The sequence below is a fragment of the Phyllopteryx taeniolatus genome, chromosome 10 (genome assembly GCF_024500385.1).
Source record: "Phyllopteryx taeniolatus isolate TA_2022b chromosome 10, UOR_Ptae_1.2, whole genome shotgun sequence".
Classification (NCBI taxonomy): Eukaryota; Metazoa; Chordata; class Actinopteri; order Syngnathiformes; family Syngnathidae; genus Phyllopteryx; species Phyllopteryx taeniolatus.
The window spans coordinates 6,012,365-6,031,592 of record NC_084511.1 but is presented as its reverse complement, the minus strand read 5'-3'; the positions used below and the strand labels follow the sequence as shown (position 1 = coordinate 6,031,592).

The window sequence follows — 19,228 nt, the reverse complement described above, 5'->3', positions numbered from 1 at the left end:
GTCATGAAAATGCCGAGTTCAGGACAACATGAAAGGCGTGTTGAAAGAAGAAGACAAATATACAAAGGAAGTCGTGTGAAGTAAGCGGACTTACATTTATTTAAAGCCGTTTAAGACAAACTTTGAATGTTATAATGTCTGGGATTTGACTTACATTTAGCATTGTTATTTAAAAAAAAAAAAAAAAAATGTTTTATTGTGTTATGTCCATTAAGAATACAGTGGTAACCTGGATATAAAAATGTCTACACACTCCTGTTCAAATGTGAGGCTTTTGTGATGTAAAAACGAGACCAAGAGAAATAATTTCAAAACATTTCCCACCATAATGTGACCCATAACCTGTTCAACTTAATGTCATATTTATTTTCCTTCTTTTTGAGAGGAGAAGTAAAAACAAAACCAATGTTTGCACAAGTGTACACAACCTCACATAACTGAAATGTGGCCACAAACTGGCTCCTCACGGATAATGAAGACACCTTGGATTGTAAACATTATCATTCTCCAGTTATGATGCAACATACCGTTACAATGCCGTGAAAAAGTATTCCCCCCTTTCTCAAATTCGTATATTTTTGTTTCCCCACTTTAATATTTAGGATCATCAAACAAATGTAAATAGACAAATATAACCGAAGTGAACTTAAAATACTGTTTTTAAATGGTGAATTCATTTATTAAGGGGAAAACATTTTTTTTTTTTTTAGTTAACTGGTCCTTTGTGAAAAAGTAATGGCCCCTTAAATCTAATAGGTGGTTTAGCCAACCTCTGGAGCAACAACTGAAATCAAGCATTTTTCCAAAACTGGCAGTGAATCTTCAACATCTGTGTAGAGATATTTTGGCCCACTCTTCCTTGTAGAATTGCTTGAACTCAGCAAAAATGGAGGGTTTTCGAGCATGAATAGCGTTTTTAAGGTCATGCCACTGCATTTCTATCGGATTCAAGTCTGGACTTAGACTAGGCCATTTCAAAACCTTTATTTTGTTGAGTTAAGTCATTCAGAAGTTGACTTGCTAGTGTGTTTTGGATATCCTGCTGCAGAACACAAGTGCGCTTCAGCTTGAGGTCACAAACAGATGGCTGAACATTCTCCTTCAGGATTTTCTGTTAAAGAGCAGAAGTCACGGTTTCATCGATCACAGCATGTTGTCCAGGTCCTGAAGGAACTAAGCAGCCCAAGACCATCACACTACCACCACCATGTTTGACTATTGGTATGATGTTCTTTTTCTGAAATGCTGTTCTACTTTAACGCCAGATGTAACGAGAAACACACCTTCCAAAAAGCTCAACTTTCAACTCGTCAGTCTATATAATATTCTCCCAGAAGTCTTGGGAATCATTCAGATTTTTTATTTATTTTTTCTCCCCCCCCCCTTGAGGCAAAGGAGGCCTGCAGTTCTTTAGAAGTTGTCCCGAGTTCCTTTGTGGCCTCCTGGATGAGTCATTGCTGTTTTCTTGGAGTAATCTTTTTAGGCCGCCCACTCCCTGCGAAGGTTCACCACTGTTCCATGTTTTCTCCATGTAAAGATAAAGTCTCTCCCTATGGTTCGCTGGAATCCTAAAGCTTTAGGAATGGCTTTTATAACCCTTTCCAGATTGATAGATTTCAATTACTTTATTTCTCAACTGTTCGGGAACTTCTTTGGATCGTGTCATTTTGTTGCAGCTTTTTTTAGATCTTTTATCTGACTTGATTTTGTCAGGACAGATTCTGTTTATGTGATTTCTTCATTGAAAAGGTCTGGAGGTAATTGTGATTAGCCACAATAAATTCATGATTTAACAACGGGATTAATCACTTCTTCACACAGGGCCAGGTGACTTTGTATATATATATATATATATATATATATATATTCCTTAATAAATGTAATTACCATTTAAAAACAGCATTTTAAATTCACTTGGGTTATATTTGTCTGATATTTACATTTGTTTGATGATCTTAAACATTAAAGTGGGGAAACTATGCAAAACTATAAGAATTTGAAAAGGGAGACAATACTTTTTCACGGCGCTGTATTAGGCCTGTCACGATAATTACGATATCGATTTATCATTCGATAAATAAAATGGATAAGATAGTTTTTCCGGACTGGATAAATTGTCATTGTTGTGGTGAGCCAACGTGCGGTTCACACAGTGAGTTGACAGAGTTGGACGGCTGTGTCATTAGCCGCTAGTGGGGCCATGGAACACTGGCGTACCGGTACACTCCTGCCGGTGTTGGCTCTATCCAATGCTCCACAGCCTTGCTCCATATGCAGCGCATAGATTCACACAACAGAGACACTTAAGGGAAAGTTAACTGTTTATTGTGTTTGCTAACCTATGAGTTAATGAGCTAGCGAGTTAAGGAGCTAAACAGCTCGCTCCACTGCGGCGGTCGTTTAAAACATCATGGCTTTGCTCCGAGTTGTTGTTTGAGTTAGTCCCCAATTAACACAAATGCAAAAGTTAACTGTTTATTGTGTTTGCTAACCTGTGAGCTAATGAGCTAGCGAGTTAAGGAGCTAAACAGCTCGCTCCACTGCGGCGGTCGTTTATAAACATCATGGCTTTGCTCCGAGTTGTTTTTTGAATTAGTCCCCAATTAACACAAATGGAAAAGTTAACTGTTTCTTATGTTCGGTAGCCCGCAAGCTGATGAGCTAGCAAGCTAAGGAGCTAAATAATTCGCTCCACGCGGCAAAGTCGTTTAAAAAGTCAGCGCCTCTTTGTTGTGTGTGTTAGTCCGCAATTAACACAAGGACGGGAACATGAACTGTTTATTAAGTATAACCTCAGTGGCACACGTTATTCAGCCCGTAGTTGACGACAGCGAATGTCAACATATATTTGATTGACAGGTGAAGGGCTCATCTTCAGCGGGCCAACCGCACAGTCTTGCTGCTCTTTATTCTTTATTTCAGACCCAGGGGGATCCATATCACAGAGTAAAGAAAAACTATTTCAAAGAGAAACAGGAAAGGAAATTATAACAACAACAATAAGAAGAAGAATCAATACAGCTTCAAAAGCAAAATAAAATAAAATAAGGGGAGGCCTTATTTTTCATGATTTCAATGGCATGAAATAAACAACAGTATTATTGTTTATTGTGATAGTTTTTGGGAAAATATATCACCTTTAAAAAATTGTTACTGTGACAGGACTAGTATGTACAGTATGTATGTACACTATGTATGTAATATAGGTTTCATGATGCCAGTAGTTTGGCCCTGCAGCAGATAATTTGTTTTCATTATTTCCTACAGGAAAAAAAATGGTTCTACACCCTAACAAATCGGAGGTGGACCAGTGCCCCATTAAGATTGTGTGCTACCATTTTGGTTCTGCTCTATTGTAGGCACACTGCAGCTTTCATTTAACTTTCCCCAGTTTGAGGTCAAATTGGTGAATAATAAATAATCCTTCACCTGTCAACAGACATGTCACAGAATATAATAGCCCTTTTTTATGGCTGTTACTATAACTGCTGCTCCTGCTGACCACCATGCACTGTGGTTCAAATATTTAGTTATGTTTAGAGGTGCCACAGCACATGACAAGTGGCCTAAAGGGGAAGGGCGCAAGCAGATACAAATAAGAGTCATGTTGTGTTTTCAATGGCACACGTGTTCTGAGTCAAGCACATGCCGATCTTCCTCGTGAAGCTGAAGTGGCGCTAAAATGTGCCTTTTGACAGCTGCTTGTGTTCAACTCGCTAGAGCCTCAAGTGTCTGCGTTGCCAAAGAGATATAGCCAGCCTACGGAGAAAATTGGCCTTGTGTTCTTTTATCAGGAAGGTTTGGGTAGCTAGCGTGGCCGGAGCCTCTGTTTGCCTCAGCTGAGGCAACAATGTGTGTTGTATTTACATTTACATCAGACACGTGTTCTCGCGTGTGATGTGTCAGCTGCTAGGAGCAGTCATCAGGTGGATTTTATTGTTGCTGCGCCTCCCGTGGCCTGGCAAGTATTTCGGTTTGCCCTGGCCCAACAGCAGCAATGCGTACATTTCCATCCCCTCTTCTCCACCAATAGCGGCCCTCGCTCAGCCACACACCCTCCGCCCGCTAGTTTTCGGCCCACTCACCTTTATTTCAAACAGTCAAGGCCACACTTTCTCCTCTATTAGCCCTGTGACTCTTACCCTTCCCATTGCTTTCTATTTTGCGCATCAATCTGTAACTAAACAATTCAGTCTTGATACATGTGGTTGCGTAATGTATCCACGTGTTTTGGTACACGTGGAAATGAACACTAAACAGAGTCAAAGCTGAATATTGGCCGATGACATTGAACTTGTATAGATGTCCACCTTCTCCAGCCAGGAGCTTAATTTACATTTCGGACACTTTGTTCAACAGATAAATTGTAGTAAACATAGGCACTGCAATAAATCATCCATTCATTTTCTATAACACTTGTTCTCATAAGGGTCAGGGGTGAGAGGGTGCTGACTTTGGACGAAAGGTGTGAACCCCTTATTACCCTCTTATGAGTTTTTAATTAGCATGCCACTCAAGTTTGTCATGGGCTACAACAACAGTGTAATAAAATCAAGTTTATTCTTTGCACTTTGTACATTTTGTTTACAGAGGACAGCGTACAGTCGTTTTATGTTGACTTGCAGAAACAACAAAATTACTGTAACATGCATGCCAGGCCAACATTTTAAAATTTTTATTTATTTATTTTTTTACTGTTGTCCAAAAAGATGCAGAGTCCTCTAGCACTTAGAGCAGTTTGAATGACTAATATATCAATAGTCCAGTGCAATGACCATTGGGCAAAGGGCGCCGAGACTTCAAGGAATGTATGTAGTTTAAAGTGACGAGTAGTCCGATAATCTGGGACAATGTTGATTGTGCAAATGTTGCAGATACTCCTCAATCAGTGTGCAAATGGAGCAGATGCTACTCTGGCATGAGTGGCCAGTATTGGTCAACAACAGATATGCAAATAGTGCAGCGTGGCGAGACTACCACAGTGGGAGCACGAGTAATGTATAATTGGCCTGACAGAAATGTGACAACAAACAACAGACAAAAAATTGGCAGCATGTTGCAATGGAATTGTAAGTTAGCTGTTTAAGAAGTTGATGGTAAGAGGGAAGAAGCTGACCAGGATGTGGAGGGGAGGCTTTTGCACGCTCTTGTCTTAGTTCTGGCAGCGTGCAAGTCCTCAAGGGTGGGTAGGGGGGTACCGACAATCTTTTCAGCAGTTTTGATTGTCCGTAGCAGTCGGAATTGTCCTTTTTTGTAGCACCACCAAACCAGACTGTGATGGAAGAACACAGGACTGATTCGATGACTGTTGTGTAGAACTGCCTCAGCAGCTTCTGTGACAGGCCGTGCTTCCTCAGAACCCGCAGGAAGTACATCCTCTGCTGTTTAAGAACAATGTTCCTCAACGTACAATGGCAAGGAATATAGGGATTTCATCATCTACGGGCCATAATATCATCAAAAGGTTCAGAGAATCTGGAGAAATCACTGCATGTAAGCGGCAAGGCCGAAAACCAACATTGAATGCCCGTGACCTTCGATCCTTCAGGCGGCACTGCACATCAATGTGTAAAGGATATCACCACATGGGCTCAGGAACACTTTAGAAAACCAATGTCAGTAAATACAGTTCGGCGCTACATCCGTAAGTGCAACTTGAAACTCTATTATGCAAAGCAAAAGCCATTTATCAACAACACCCAGAAACGCCGCCGGCTTCAATTTTTGGGAATTGTGGATGTCGTGTCGTGTTCCAAAGAGGAAAAGAACCATCCGGACTTTATGGACGCAAAGTTCAAAAGCCAGCATCTGTGATGGTATGGGGCTGTGTTAGTGCCAATGGCATGGTTAACTTACACATCTGTGAAGGCACCATTAATGCTGAAAGGTACATACAGGTTTTGGAGAAACATATGCTGCCATCCAAGCAATGTCTTTTTCACGAACGCCACTGCTTATTTCAGCAAGACAAAGCCAAACCACATTCTGCACGTGTTACAACAGCGTGGGTTCGTAGTAAAAGAGTACGGGTACTAGACTGGCCTGTCTGCAGTCCAGACCTGTCTCCCGTTGAAAATGTGTGGCGCATTATGAAGCGTAAAATACGACAACAGACTGTTGAACAGCTGAAGCTGTACATCGAGAATGGGAAAGAATTCCACCTACAAAGCTCCAACAATTAGTGTCCTCAGTTCCCAAACGTTTATTGAATGTTGTTAAAAGAAAAGGTGATGTAACACAGTGGTAAACATGACCCTGTCCCAGGTTTTTTGGAATGTGTTGCAGCCATAAAATTCCAAGTTCATGATTATTGGCCAAAAACAATACAGTTTATCAGTTTGAACATTAAATATCTTGTCTTTGTAGTGTATACAATTAAATGTAGGTTGAACATGATTTGCAAATCATTGTAGTTTGTGTTTATTTATGTTTAACACAACGTCCCAACTTCATTGGAATTGGGGTTGTATATCAAGACCTTTATCATAGATCATTTTACACTTGAGACTATGGGAGTCCTGGGATGCACATGTTATGGAAACATTGAGTCCCAGCCCTGGAACAATGACTCCCTGCAACTTATGATCACAGAATACAGATACAGTAATCCTCCAGTAAACATCACAGTTCTTGCTACGCCGTCCCGCTATAAAGCAGATTTTTATTATAGTTGTTACTCTGTCTTTTACACAGTTTTTTTTGTTATCCGTTGCTCTTGCTCTCTCTCAATAGATATGTATATGTGTTTAGGCCTGTCACAATTTTTTAGAATGATATATTTTCCCAAAAGCCTTCATGATAAACAATAGTATCATTGTTTTTTTTAATGCCACTGATATACTGATATTAGAGCATAATAAAGAATTGTGCGTGTCCTGGAGCCAGTAATATTGGAACAGGGGGTGTCCTGCCTGGAAACAATGTGGGAATCCTAATAACGCCCCCTTCTCACAGCTGAAGCAATCATTGTCAGAGCTATGGACGTGTGCAACGTAGTCAACATGCGGCTAGTGTCAGCAGCTAACGTTAACAATGGCACGAAAACACATGAAACACATGTTACAGGTAGGGCTGGGCGATATGACCTTAAAATAGAGTTCAAATTTTTTTCACTCGAAAATCAGATTTCCGAACTGGATAAAAAAAATTTTTCCCCTTTCACTAATACAAAAGCAAATGACAATCAGAACAAGTTTTGCTTTTCGTTATATTCCCTTCTGCGATTTTCTTCACTTCTCCAAGCATTGAAACAATTCTTTTTACAAGCAACAGTCAAAGCAGATACCTTAGCCCAAGCATCCACAATCCATTCACATATGGTGGCATAACTCGCCCGGCGTTGCCTCCCAGTCTTAGTAAAGCTGTCTTCGCCATCTGTCAGCCATCGCTCCCACGCCGCTCACAACTTCACTTTGAACGCCCTGTTTACACCGATATTCAGCGGTTGGAGTTCCTTTGTCAAGGATCCCGGAATGATGGCAAGCGCTGAGTTCATTTGCTGCACTTGGTTTTTCACAGCGGCTGTGAGATGGGTGCGCATGGAGTCACAGATCAACAGGGACGGTGACGCGTGGAAAAAAACAAACATCCGCTCTCTTTACGTACACCTCACTCAGCCACTCTCTCATTTCTCCTCGTCCATCCAGCCCTTTTGATTGGCCTTAACAATGACTTCGGCTGGAAACTTTTCTTTAGGCAGCGTCTTCCACTTAAAAATCACCATAGGTGTCAGCCTGTCCATTACCATGGCAACCAAGCACAACAGTAAAAGCCGACTTCTCGTGCCCTGTTGTGCGTATCGGTACCGTGGTGGTCCCCTTCTTCTCTACATGTGAGCGGCACCTCGTCCATGTTGGTGATGTGGTTGGGCTGGATGCATTTGTCTTTTTACTGCAGTAGGAGCGGAAGATGGGCAGCTTTTCCTTGTAATCCGCCGGAAGTTGCTGCACCACGGTAGTCCTTGCCCGGATGGATAGATGCCGCCGTTTCATAAAACGAAAGCACCAAGACGGACCTCCTTGAAAATGTTCGATTTTCATTTCTTCTGCAAGCGTTATTGCCCTCAGTCGAATGGTGACTGTAGAGACCGGCTGTTCTTTGCTCATTAATCCATTGCTCGAGTTGGTCTTCCAACTTAGGCCACCTCGCCTTGTTTCCGCGGAAACTCAGCTTCGTCTTCTTGACTCGGCGAAGCTCGTTTTCCCGCTTCCTCCACTTGCGAACCATGGATTCGTTGATCTTGAATTCTCTCGCGGCTGCTCGATTCCCATGTTCCTCCGCGTAACTGACAGCTTGCAGTTTAAACTGTGCTTCGTAAGCGTGTCTCTTCGTAGGTGCCATTTTCGGGGGTCCTTAGCCAAACCGATGTTGTTTTGCACAATGCACATACCGGCGCTATAGACCTACTGGGGGCGTGTCTTTAGCGTCCTCTGTCACGCGCACCCTTCCCCCTTTACGTCCGCATGCTGTCCTCAGCCACGTCCGCCTTTCCTCTGTATAAGCAGCGGAAATGCTCCCAGTCATTCAAGCGGAGCACTCATCACACAACAACATTTATAGTTTTTGGAACTCGGTGCACACATAAGGCGCGCCGCATTATAAGGCGCCCCGTCCATTTTGGAGAAAATTTAAGACTTTTAAGTGCGCCTTATGGTCGTGAAAATATATTTAAAATAACAAAACAATTGTCCTGACAAATACATCTGAATGAATTGATAAAATCAATTAGTTGTCCAGCCTTAGATACAGATAACAATGGCTCTGAGGCATTGTTTTAATTTATTTTGTTAACATTCTCAAATTTATTTAAACATGTACCTCGTAATTCTGTCTGCTAAGTTTAAAAAGTCAAATATTTGTTAAAAACAGGACAGACGGATTTGTAATGCACAGACAAACACCCTTTTTTTTTAATTCAAGTTCAAACAAGGTTGAGGTTTCGTGACACGAAGGAGATGCCAAATCATTACCAGAAGCACACACCTTCCGGCGGTCCTTTAAGGTGCACCTACCCTTCATTAATTTATAATAACAATGGTTTGGCTTTTACGCTTTGCATTGGCACTGCAGGCACGAAGACAGGCCTCTCATGCACGGAGTCTTAACAGCCGTGGAATTCCCTCCGGGGGCCTGTTTGATCACATACCAGTGGAAAAAAAAGAAAATCTCATTCCTTCACTCTATTACGAGACCTGTCACTGTTCCCTGCGCTCAGCAAATATCCAGAAACAAATCACTGCGGGGTATCATGGAGGAGCCTCTGTAAAGTCACTTGGGGTCAACTCCAAAGGAAGCTTAAAAGTTTCATGTTGTTGTTATTGGAAGGAGACTTATGATCGAGCAACAATCGTCTCAGCTTTTTTGTACACGTGCGGAGCAGCTGGCTGAGGGACAGTGTCAGGGATAGTTCTTCAGCATTAGCTGACTTAATCAGCTGTCATTTGGTGTTTCCTGCTGGGAGTTTTGGGAGAAGGGCTGCAGCTGTCAAACCAAAAAATTCCCACTACAGTACTTTGCTTTGTTATTATTAACAGAGGAACTGATAGAGATGTGGATTTGCAAAAAATGGCTAATTTTTTCTTTCCATTTTCCTTCTTTTCTCAGCAGTGCTGAGGTTCATGGCATTGACAGTCAGATTTACAAATTTATGAGCCCAACAGTGGCATATTTGCCATTATATTAGCAACCTGACATCAAAAAGACAATGCCAAACCACATTCGGCACGTGTTACAACAGCATGGCTTCGTAGTAAAAGGGTGCGGGTACTAGACTGGCCTGCCTGCAGTCCAGACCTGTCTCCCATTGAAAATGTGTGGCGCATTATGAAGCGTAAAATACAACAACGGAGACCCCGGACTGTTGAACAGCTGAAGTTGTACATCAAGCAAGAATGGGAAAGAATCCTCAGTTCCCAAACGTTTATTGAATGTTGTTAAAAGAAAAAGTAACACAGTGGTAAACATGACCCTGTGAGAATGGGCAGCATCATGAACCAGAGTGATCCATGAACAGTATGAACCAAAGGCAAATTGATTAGCTCTTGATCCACATTCAGAATTGTTGCACTGATCCAAATAGGGATTGTTTAGCTTTAATGGGAGTCTCTGCTTGACTGGGTTATTTCTGTCCTTACACTCCTTTCATCCGTAATTATAACTAATACTGTACGTGCACCCCTTTTTTCCACTAAATTCCACTTCCCTTAGAATTTAGTGTTGCATAATTGAACCTCAAATTTGGCACGATGTCTATGAGCAATTTAGTGGTGATTAAAGTCACTGCCAGGGTCGTACAAGCCTCAGGTGAATGAGCCCACCAGGAACAGTGCCTGAGATGATTGTAAGTGACAAGTGAGCAGCCTAGTCTCCATTTAGGGCTGACTTCTCTTCCCCAGCTGACCCTTATCACTTAACGCTGTCCATGCTGGACACGAATGTTGTGGACGAGTGCAAACACACTTTCTTTTGCTGCAAGCATCCGTGAGTTGCTACCTGACATGGCGAGAATAACTTTGCTTTAACAAACATGACTAAGAGACAAACGTTCCCCTGTGTGCTGAAGGCCTTCTCGCTTACCTTCGATAAATTTGATGGTGCAGCACTAAACGGCATCATCTGTTCATTCTCAGGAGCCATGAACGAGGACGGGTGTTCTCTGCACCTACATCCTCAGGAAAACTTTTTTTTTTTTTTTTTTTAGTCTACCCACCACCATCATCATCATTGTGTCGGTACTCACTCTTGCCCCCAAGTCATCATGGGACAGCAGCCAAGAACACACGCACATGGGAAACATGGAAGTCTTTTAGCGCCGTCCAGTTCCTGGAATGTCTTGTGACTCTACGTGTCCATTCTTACATTTGCTGTTGTCACTATTAGGAGAACTGTTCATAAATGGTGACTGGAGTACATCACCGGCCACATGCACAAACCTGTACAATGTAACGATACACAAGCCGTCACCCCACTTTCTATAGTGCTCGTCCTCGTCAAGGTCCTAGTTGACTTTGGGTGTAAGCCAGCAGAACGAAGATAGAATAAATAGGAAGGGTTGCAGTCAGGAAGGGAGGGCATCCATCCATAAAACCTATGACAAAACCTCATCCGAATCGGTTACCCCAATTAGGGAAAAAAGTTGGGAAGTAGAGTAGTAGTGTAAACTGTCATTGGCTGATGACCTCTCCAAGCTGTATCCTGCCATGCGCCTCAAATCAACCAGCTGACCCTAATGAGGGCACGCGGTCTTGTTTTAAATCATTTGAATGTTTCCAGTGCCCACTTTTCTAAGAAAGTGGAATAAAAGGGAGACTAGCTGATGAAGTTGGCAAAACCCAGTCATGGAGGTAGTTAGTTAGTTAGAGAATAGTAAATTTGTGGGGCAGCATACCTACAATCCGTCACATGTGATCTTATAATCATCATTGGCCCGTTGAAAACCTAAATTAAAGTAGACCGAATGTGCCGGGCCCACAATAGAGGCTTTGTAGTGCGGGCTAAGCTGCTTATTACTGTAAACAGGTCAACCTGATGTGTGACGTCTTAGCGCCTGGTGCCAGCATTTCTTTTCCGTCGACATTCAACAGCATTTTTAATCCACCGTGACTGATAATAATGGTGTGGAAATGGCAATATGAGTGGAGGCATGGCTTAGTCTGCCTCGGTTAGATGAGGTCAGCATCCAGTCGGGCCAGAAGTCTGCTGCTTTCTGTCCTCATGACACTGGATGTAATAGTGTTATAGTTAGACTGCTGTACTCACTCATGGTGTCATTGAGTTCACACCTGTACTGTAATGGAATTGTGTCGTCTGGCTGACTCTCGCACTGAAGATGCAAGCACCCTCTGCCGGTCAAATGTACAAAAGAAGAAAAGAGCAAAATTAAAAAATAAAAAAAAAAAAAAAGAAAAAAAAAAAAGATGTCGCACCCTGCTGGTCAAACTCACACAAAGAAAGGAAAAAAGAAAGAACGAAGAGATGGGGTGGGGGGGAAATAGGGTTTGCAATACATTAGATATACAGTATAGAGGAAAAATAGAAGGAAAGAGAGAAAGACAATAAAAGATGAGTGAATGAAAGAAATATAGATATATGTGTAAGAGAGAAAAGGATTTCTCATTTTAAACATTTGTAGGACATCAATATATGTAATTGAGGTTACTTTCATTATGTGGTGGGGGGGACAAACAAAACAAATGAGTAGGGCTGCAACTAATGTTGATTTTAATCAGTGATAAATCTCTGGGTTTTTGTTACCATTCGTATTAGCAGTCTTTTCAATTTGTCATCAATTTCCCTCCATTCAGCCATGTCCAGGGAGCTTGGCTAGAGTCCCGTGGATCTTAAATTTCTGACTGTGTTCAACGGTAGTCACGGAAACCTCAAGCTGCTTGAAGATGGTCTTGTAGTTTTTACCTTTAACGTGCTGGTCTGTCATTTACGGATCGACTCTTCCTGAAGCAACAGATTATAAGAGAATAGCCGTGTGGTTTGGGGAATCTGTTTCTTGGTAATTCAAGATTTATTAAGAAGAAGTATTTGTTTGACGTTCCGTCCTATGTTCCCAGCTGCCTAATATGTTTGGTGCCCTGAGCTCCACCATTATGTCTCTGATGATTGGCTCGTACGCCTCGTCTGCTGTCACCTTCCCTGGAGTCAAGGTAACTTTTAATAACTAATATGAAGGTAAACAATAGGTCGGTTCCGCTAAATGTTGTATTCAATGAAACAGTATTGAATATTGTAGGTATATACAGTAGTAGAGAGTTCTCATGAAATGCATGTATTGGAGCACATTATTTCCACTGATTTTTATGTATTTTAACAGAAACCCCAGATATGATTTGATTTTTTGTGTGTTCCTCTTCCCTCCAGCTCATCTACGACGCCGGCGTGTCCTTCGAGGTGATCATGTGGGCCTGGGCGGGCCTTGCTGGGTTTGTCTTTGCTAACTGCTTCATAAATTGGCCCACGGAAGGTTTCCCGACGCCCGAAGAAGTCGATTACAGGTCAGTGCGTGGCGTCCTGCATTTTAAATCCAGGACAAACTTAATCCCAATATCATTTTTGTTTTGTTTTGTGTGTGACAGTAAGATCCTCACACTGCAAGAGCCGCCGTCTTCAGACCAGAAGGTCGTTGGAGACACATTGAGGGAAAAAAATAGCGACGTCCAACACTCCACGGAGGAACTTCCCAATGGAGGCGATGTTGTGCCCAGTAGGTGAAAAACACGTGATGCAAAACAATAGTCACAATCACCTTTCACCAATATATGCGGAAATGAGGTCCAACATTTGCATGTTTTCGTCATGCTTGTGTGGGGTTTCTCCATCTATGTACACCGGTTTTGGATCTCATTTGATGGATCTTTTGTTCCTAATAAAGTGAGCCTTTCAAAATAAATAAAAGTCTCCTCCTCTCTCAAGATGCCGTTCCATTCCGCCGCTCCGTCTTCTCCCCCATCTTCCTGTGGAGTCTCGTCACCATGGGGATGTCGCAGCTGAGGATCATCTTCTTCATGGGCGCCATGAACAAGATGCTGGAGTTCATGGTGACGCACGGCGAAGAACACCGTGAGTGTCACTGCGCCTCCATTACAGTCCCAGAAGACGAGTGACTTTGCTGACGCAGCGGCTCTTTTTCCACATTGCAGCATCGGAAGACTTGGTGATTGAGAGTGCAGAGAAAGGTGAGCAGTCGCTCGCTGAAGACACACCGCATAAATGCCCCATTTTGGTTACCGAAATGACTTTGTACGCTCTCTTCCAGTGAGTTTCTACTCATCCATCTTCGGCACCCTGCAGCTGCTGTGCCTTGTCACGTGTCCTTTGATCGGTTACATCATGGACTGGAAGATGAAGGAGTGTGAAGAGGACAAGCCTCTCGCAGCAGGCAGTAAAAACAGGTAGTGGATCTCAGGGAAATGGTCACAGGAAAACACAGCCTTGTGCTCTTAGATTAACAGCGCTCGAGAGCGCAACCAATTTGATATTATAAATAATATTTAGATTTAATTCATATGTATACTGTATATTATACTGCATTTACTGTATATATTTCAAAATCCACATTTATTTATCAAAACAAATTTGATAAACAAGTGCATTGAACCTATATAAGAAAACTAGGGGGCCAATCGTCAAGGGGGGCGGGGGGGCCTTAGTTTATTGCCCCTTAAAAACCCATCGATAGTCCGTTTTCACTTATTATATGAAAATACTATGCTATGACTTACTTTTTCTACTTTATTATTAATTTTTTTTTTTTAGCTCAAGCCAAATCCACCTACTACACAACCCTAATCCATAAAAACGAAGGCAACTCCAAGGCACTATTCTCCCTGATTTTCACATTTTAATCATGTGCAACCGATGTACATGTTCAAATGAAGTAAATTCCATGGACTTTTTTTTTTTCAGTGCATGTGCTGGAGTCGCAAGAAGCGATTGTGAGGGCAATAAGCGCCATAAATGATCACCTTGATCAATTAATAGGTGTCCTCACAAATATCAGGGATTCATTAAATACACTGGTTAACAAATTAATTCTGAGTGCTGGCCTCGATTGCATTGTTGAAATCAAATGTTGCCAGGCATGACTTGGTCATCAGTGCTATGTTTCTCTGATGTGCAGATTTATGCTAACAGTTTCCCAGTATCACCTCTAAAGTGTCGCCAAAGCTGCAGAAACGTGCGTACGCCAGCCATGCAGTTGGCGTGAGGCACCGCACATTTGCGCGGTCGTGTCACTCTTGATACATCTGAACTTTGCCGTGGAAAAAGAACTGTCCAGTACCGCATCTATCCATCCTTCCTTTTTCTGTACCGCTTTATCCTCACTAGGGTCGCGGGTGTGCTGGAGCCTATCCCAGCTATCTTCGGGGCGAGAGGCGGGGTACACCCTGAACTGGTCGCCGGGCAATCGCAGTGCACATGGAAACAAACAATCATTCGCATTCGCATTCACACCTACGGCCAATTTAGTCTTCCACGCATGTTTTTGAGATGTGGGAGGGGAACCCGGAGAAAACCCACAAAGGCACGTGGAGAACATGAACACTCCACACAGGCGAGGCCGGATTTGAACCCGGGTCCTCAGAACTGTGAGGCGGATGCGCTAGCCAATCGTACACCGTTACGCATCTAAGACATGTAAAATACTGATTTGCACCTTCAATGCCATCAATAACCTCGCCCCGCCGTATATTGCTGACCTCCTTCACTGCTCTCTCAGATCTTTGTCCTCCATCAAACACACTGTCCCTTCTGTCCACCGCGGGCGACAGAGCCTTCAGTCGCTCTGCCCGTCTTTGGAACTCAATACCACCTGAGCAGCCGAACTGCCTATTCATTTGAACATTTCCCTTGTTTTTTGTTTTGTTTTGTTTTTTTAATAACTTAAAACGTGACCCAGACAAGCAGTTTGGCATGTGTCCAGAGGCCCAAGCAGATGCACCTGATTTTCAAAAGCAAACTTCTGTCAGAATAACAATCAGCAAAATATTTGTGTTCAATCTCTCTGCGTGGCCGGTACAAAATAGCCGAAAAGTTTCGACTGCTGAACTAATGGCTGCATTGCTGGCGGGTTTTAACTGCCCTCAGCCTGACCAGCAGGCCCAAGCGAGACCGCAAGATCCAGAAGGTGACCAATGCCATGAGGGCCTTCATCCTTACCAACCTGCTGCTCATCGCTTTCGGGTGCTGTTCCCTCATCGACTGCCTGCCTCTACAGGTGGCGCACATGCGGCAAAACAAATACGACCACGCTCTCACTTGTTGGGAGGCGGCGGCCGATATTCACCTTTTTTCTTCTCTCTCTCTCCGCTAGATCCTGACCTTCATCCTTCACACCATGGTCCGGGGCTTCATCCATTCCTGCTGTGGAGGCCTCTATGCTGCTGTGTGAGTGGAGATTCTAGAGCCAGGCTTATGTTGAATAATATACCATTTCAAACTCATCTTCCAACATTACCTTAAAAGTAAATTGCTCACAGACAAACAATCTCAGGTGCCAGACAGATGGACCTGCCAATGCCAATCAAAACTAAGAACAACGATGGTCTTGGTAAAGGCAGATTTGTTATTATCTTTTTTTTATTTCCTTGAAAGTTTCCATGATAATCCAATCCACTTGTTGATCAAGTCCTCTTTGTCACCCATCATTCATTCACAATCTGCTTCACTTGATTTTCCTGGCACGTGTTGAGCGTACGTCCATATTTCTTTAGCTTTTGGTAACCATCCCAGTGTGTCTCCCATCATAGCTACCCGTCCAACCACTTCGGCACACTGACAGGCCTCCAGTCCATGATCAGCGCGGTGATCGCCTTGCTCCAGCAGCCACTCTTCATCGCCATGGTCGGCCCACTCAAAGGAAACCCCCACTGGGTCAGGACACGCACACACTATGGGCCTTGTTGTAAAACACTGGCCGTTCAGCCATTCATTGACTTTACATCAAAGAATGTGAACAGCCAGTTGTAACCATTTGCCGTAAATGATATGATATGAATCAAACTTTTATGCATCACAAAACTATTTGAACTCTCACTCTAAGCCACAGGTGTCAAACTCAAGGCCCGGGGGCCAGATCTGGCCCGCCACCTCATTTTATGTGGCCCGCGAAAAGAAACCATGAGCATCAACTTCTTTGATTATTGTTCAAATCTGTACCAAAATTTAAAATTGTCATACTTAATAAATAATGTTGAGATATTGCAAGCTTTTGTTGTTACCAAAGACCTTTTAGAGTAACTTGAACAAACTATTATCCTTGACCTGATTTCAAAACTAGTTATCCATTGATTTGTTGTGTACATCTAATAGTATGATGAGGTGATTTTTATGGTTTCACAGTCATAACAGCCGTCTGAAGGAAACCGTAACTACAATGTGGCCCGTGACGAAAATGAGTTTGACACCCCTGCTCTAAGCCAACATGAGATCAAAATTTTGGAATTTTCACTATTTTATGACTTACTTCAGAAGTTTATAGTTGGCTGCGGGAAGCATGGCTGTGGAGTTGTTAGCACATCTGCCCGAGAAGTTCTGGGTTTGAATCCCAGCTCATTTGGTTGTGCTTGTGTGGGTTTTCTCACGCATGGCTTATCTGTGGGTACTCTGGCTTCTTCCCACATTCGAAGAACAAGTCAATTGAAAACTAAATTGCCCATTGGTGTACATGTGAGTCCACAACTCCTACTCGTAGGTCTTCCAAAAGCTCTTTTCAGCGAGGCATGGTACACATCACGTGTTTTCCAGTGGTCAGAGCAGCTGTCAGCTCTAATCTTGTCTCACACCTGACTCTTGATTAGCTCTTAAAGAGAGTCGGTAGCCTCGAGACTCACTTACTTTTCCTCCATCCTGTAAACCTTTTTGTTTGTGTGGTATGAAGTTAGGTGGACTATTTAAGATCAGACCTCATTTGATGACCAATTTGCACAGAAATTTTAAATTCACAAGCGTTCACGTTTTTTCCTCCCACTGTGACTAACGAATGTTTCTTATTATCCAATCAGATCAACGTGGGCCTTCTGATCCTCTCATTGACCGGCTTCCTGTTGCCTGGTTACCTGTTCTTCCACCGCAGATCTCTGACGAGGGAAAAAGAGGACCGTGACAAAAGTGCTGCCGGCCAAGAGATGCAAGCACTCAACCACACGGAGGCCAACGGTTACAAGCACCAGGGCAACGGGCAGGCGGCTGTCGAAGCTTAAAACTCACCAATAGAAGCAAGGATTTAAGGAAATATAGAATATATTTTTGTACGTACCTTCATAATGAGCAGCGATATGTCCAATGTTTTGGGGGTCATTGTAAACCATATCATAGCTAAGATAGGACCCAAACCCCCCTTTCCCACCCCTAGGCTCGCCCGTCTGTGCTTTGACTGAGTGTGTAAGCTGCGTTCATGCTGTGGTGGGATGTGGGTGCAAACTGTGTCACCATCATTTGTTATTTATTGGGGTTGATGTTGGCACAGAGCCAAATGAGTTTGATCCAAAGCCATACACATGGGTTCTACTCAACAATGCACACGCCCACCCTGGCGTGGCCTCAGTGTTACACTGCGATGTCACGGTACTTGAAACACTTGAATTGAGTTTTCAAAGAATTATTATTGCAATCCTCGCGAACACCAAAGAGCAACCTGGAAAATTGTAGAAATGTTTTTTTTTCTTCCAGTATTGTTTGAAGTCTTCTGAAGGTTTTAGTGCATTATTATTGTTAACCATCCTTTCGTCACTGAGATCCAATTCATAAACATCCCTAAGGTAGGAAACATGATCAATAACGACTAACTCTGCAGATAGGCCTGGTTCTAGAGACACCATATCTACCTCCTCCATTTAATTATTTTGTACTGTCTCTTTGCAGCCGACCGCACAATCTGTCCACTTATTTTATTTTTTTAACAGTAGAAAATAATTCCCAAAACAAAAAGGCCAATTGACTGATTATTCAATGAATACAGTGTCAATGATGTTTAACACTTTGTACTGCTTTATGCACAAAAATGAGATAGTGTGTATAAAATATGTATTTAAAGTGTTTTTTTTTTTTTTATACTATAGCTGCAGTAGAAGTCAAAAGGGAAGCATTTGTTGGACCAGCAAATGTTTTGTAGTGTGCCAAGATGATTGCCTGCCTTTGCTTTGCTGTTCCTTTTCTTGTCATGTCGTGTTGATTCACGAGTAAGAATCCTGCCAAAATAATCGACTTTCTGTAAATAGCCGTGAGGAGTGTTGTATTTCGTGATATTTTCTTCTTACTTTACCACATAGTGTGTGTCTAGTTTGTTGCAGGGTATTAACCAGAAGATGCTTGTTGTGCTTCAGTGTTTTATGTAGTTAGTAGTATCAGATTGGATGATTACGATCAAACCTCCTGTAAGATTGTACAGTTTGAACTTATGCAATCACTTTGTAAAGGATGATTTGTTTTGACTCAATGCATTTCAGGGTCACCACGGGTTGATTTTATGACTGTCAAGATGTGATGCATTTATTTACTGTTTTCTTTCCTTTTCTTAATATATGGAATGCACGGATTGTGTATTTTGTCTAAACTCTGTGCCTTTCTCTGACATTTGGCTGCATGGCAAAACTGACTCGAAGAACAAAACTGCCAAACTAAATCAAGTGTGTTTGGGACTGTACACTGCACAGAAGTGGTCAAAGTTGCAGCGCTTGCATGAGAAAGAACACAAAGCGAAATACATGTGTATATCTTC

At 42.5% G+C, this 19,228-nt stretch overlaps 1 protein-coding gene across 2 annotated transcripts in view; it reads left to right on the top strand.

Moving 5' to 3' along the window:
* The window catches only part of slc43a1a (solute carrier family 43 member 1a), a 33,741-nt gene extending 14,678 nt beyond the window's left edge, over nt 1-19,063 (top strand). Inside the window, exons 6-15 of one of the 2 annotated variants that reach the window (XM_061788209.1) lie at nt 12,564-12,656; nt 12,871-13,004; nt 13,086-13,213; nt 13,423-13,569; nt 13,650-13,685; nt 13,766-13,901; nt 15,598-15,727; nt 15,824-15,897; nt 16,260-16,383; nt 17,514-19,063. In XM_061788209.1, coding sequence (XP_061644193.1) covers nt 12,564-12,656; nt 12,871-13,004; nt 13,086-13,213; nt 13,423-13,569; nt 13,650-13,685; nt 13,766-13,901; nt 15,598-15,727; nt 15,824-15,897; nt 16,260-16,383; nt 17,514-17,711 — 1,200 coding nt within the window. In that variant the 3' untranslated portion in view covers nt 17,712-19,063. The remainder of the gene's footprint in view (nt 1-12,563; nt 12,657-12,870; nt 13,005-13,085; nt 13,214-13,422; nt 13,570-13,649; nt 13,686-13,765; nt 13,902-15,597; nt 15,728-15,823; nt 15,898-16,259; nt 16,384-17,513) is intronic. The other variant, XM_061788210.1, reaches the window with a different exon arrangement.
* Nucleotides 19,064-19,228: the final 165 nt, after the last annotated feature.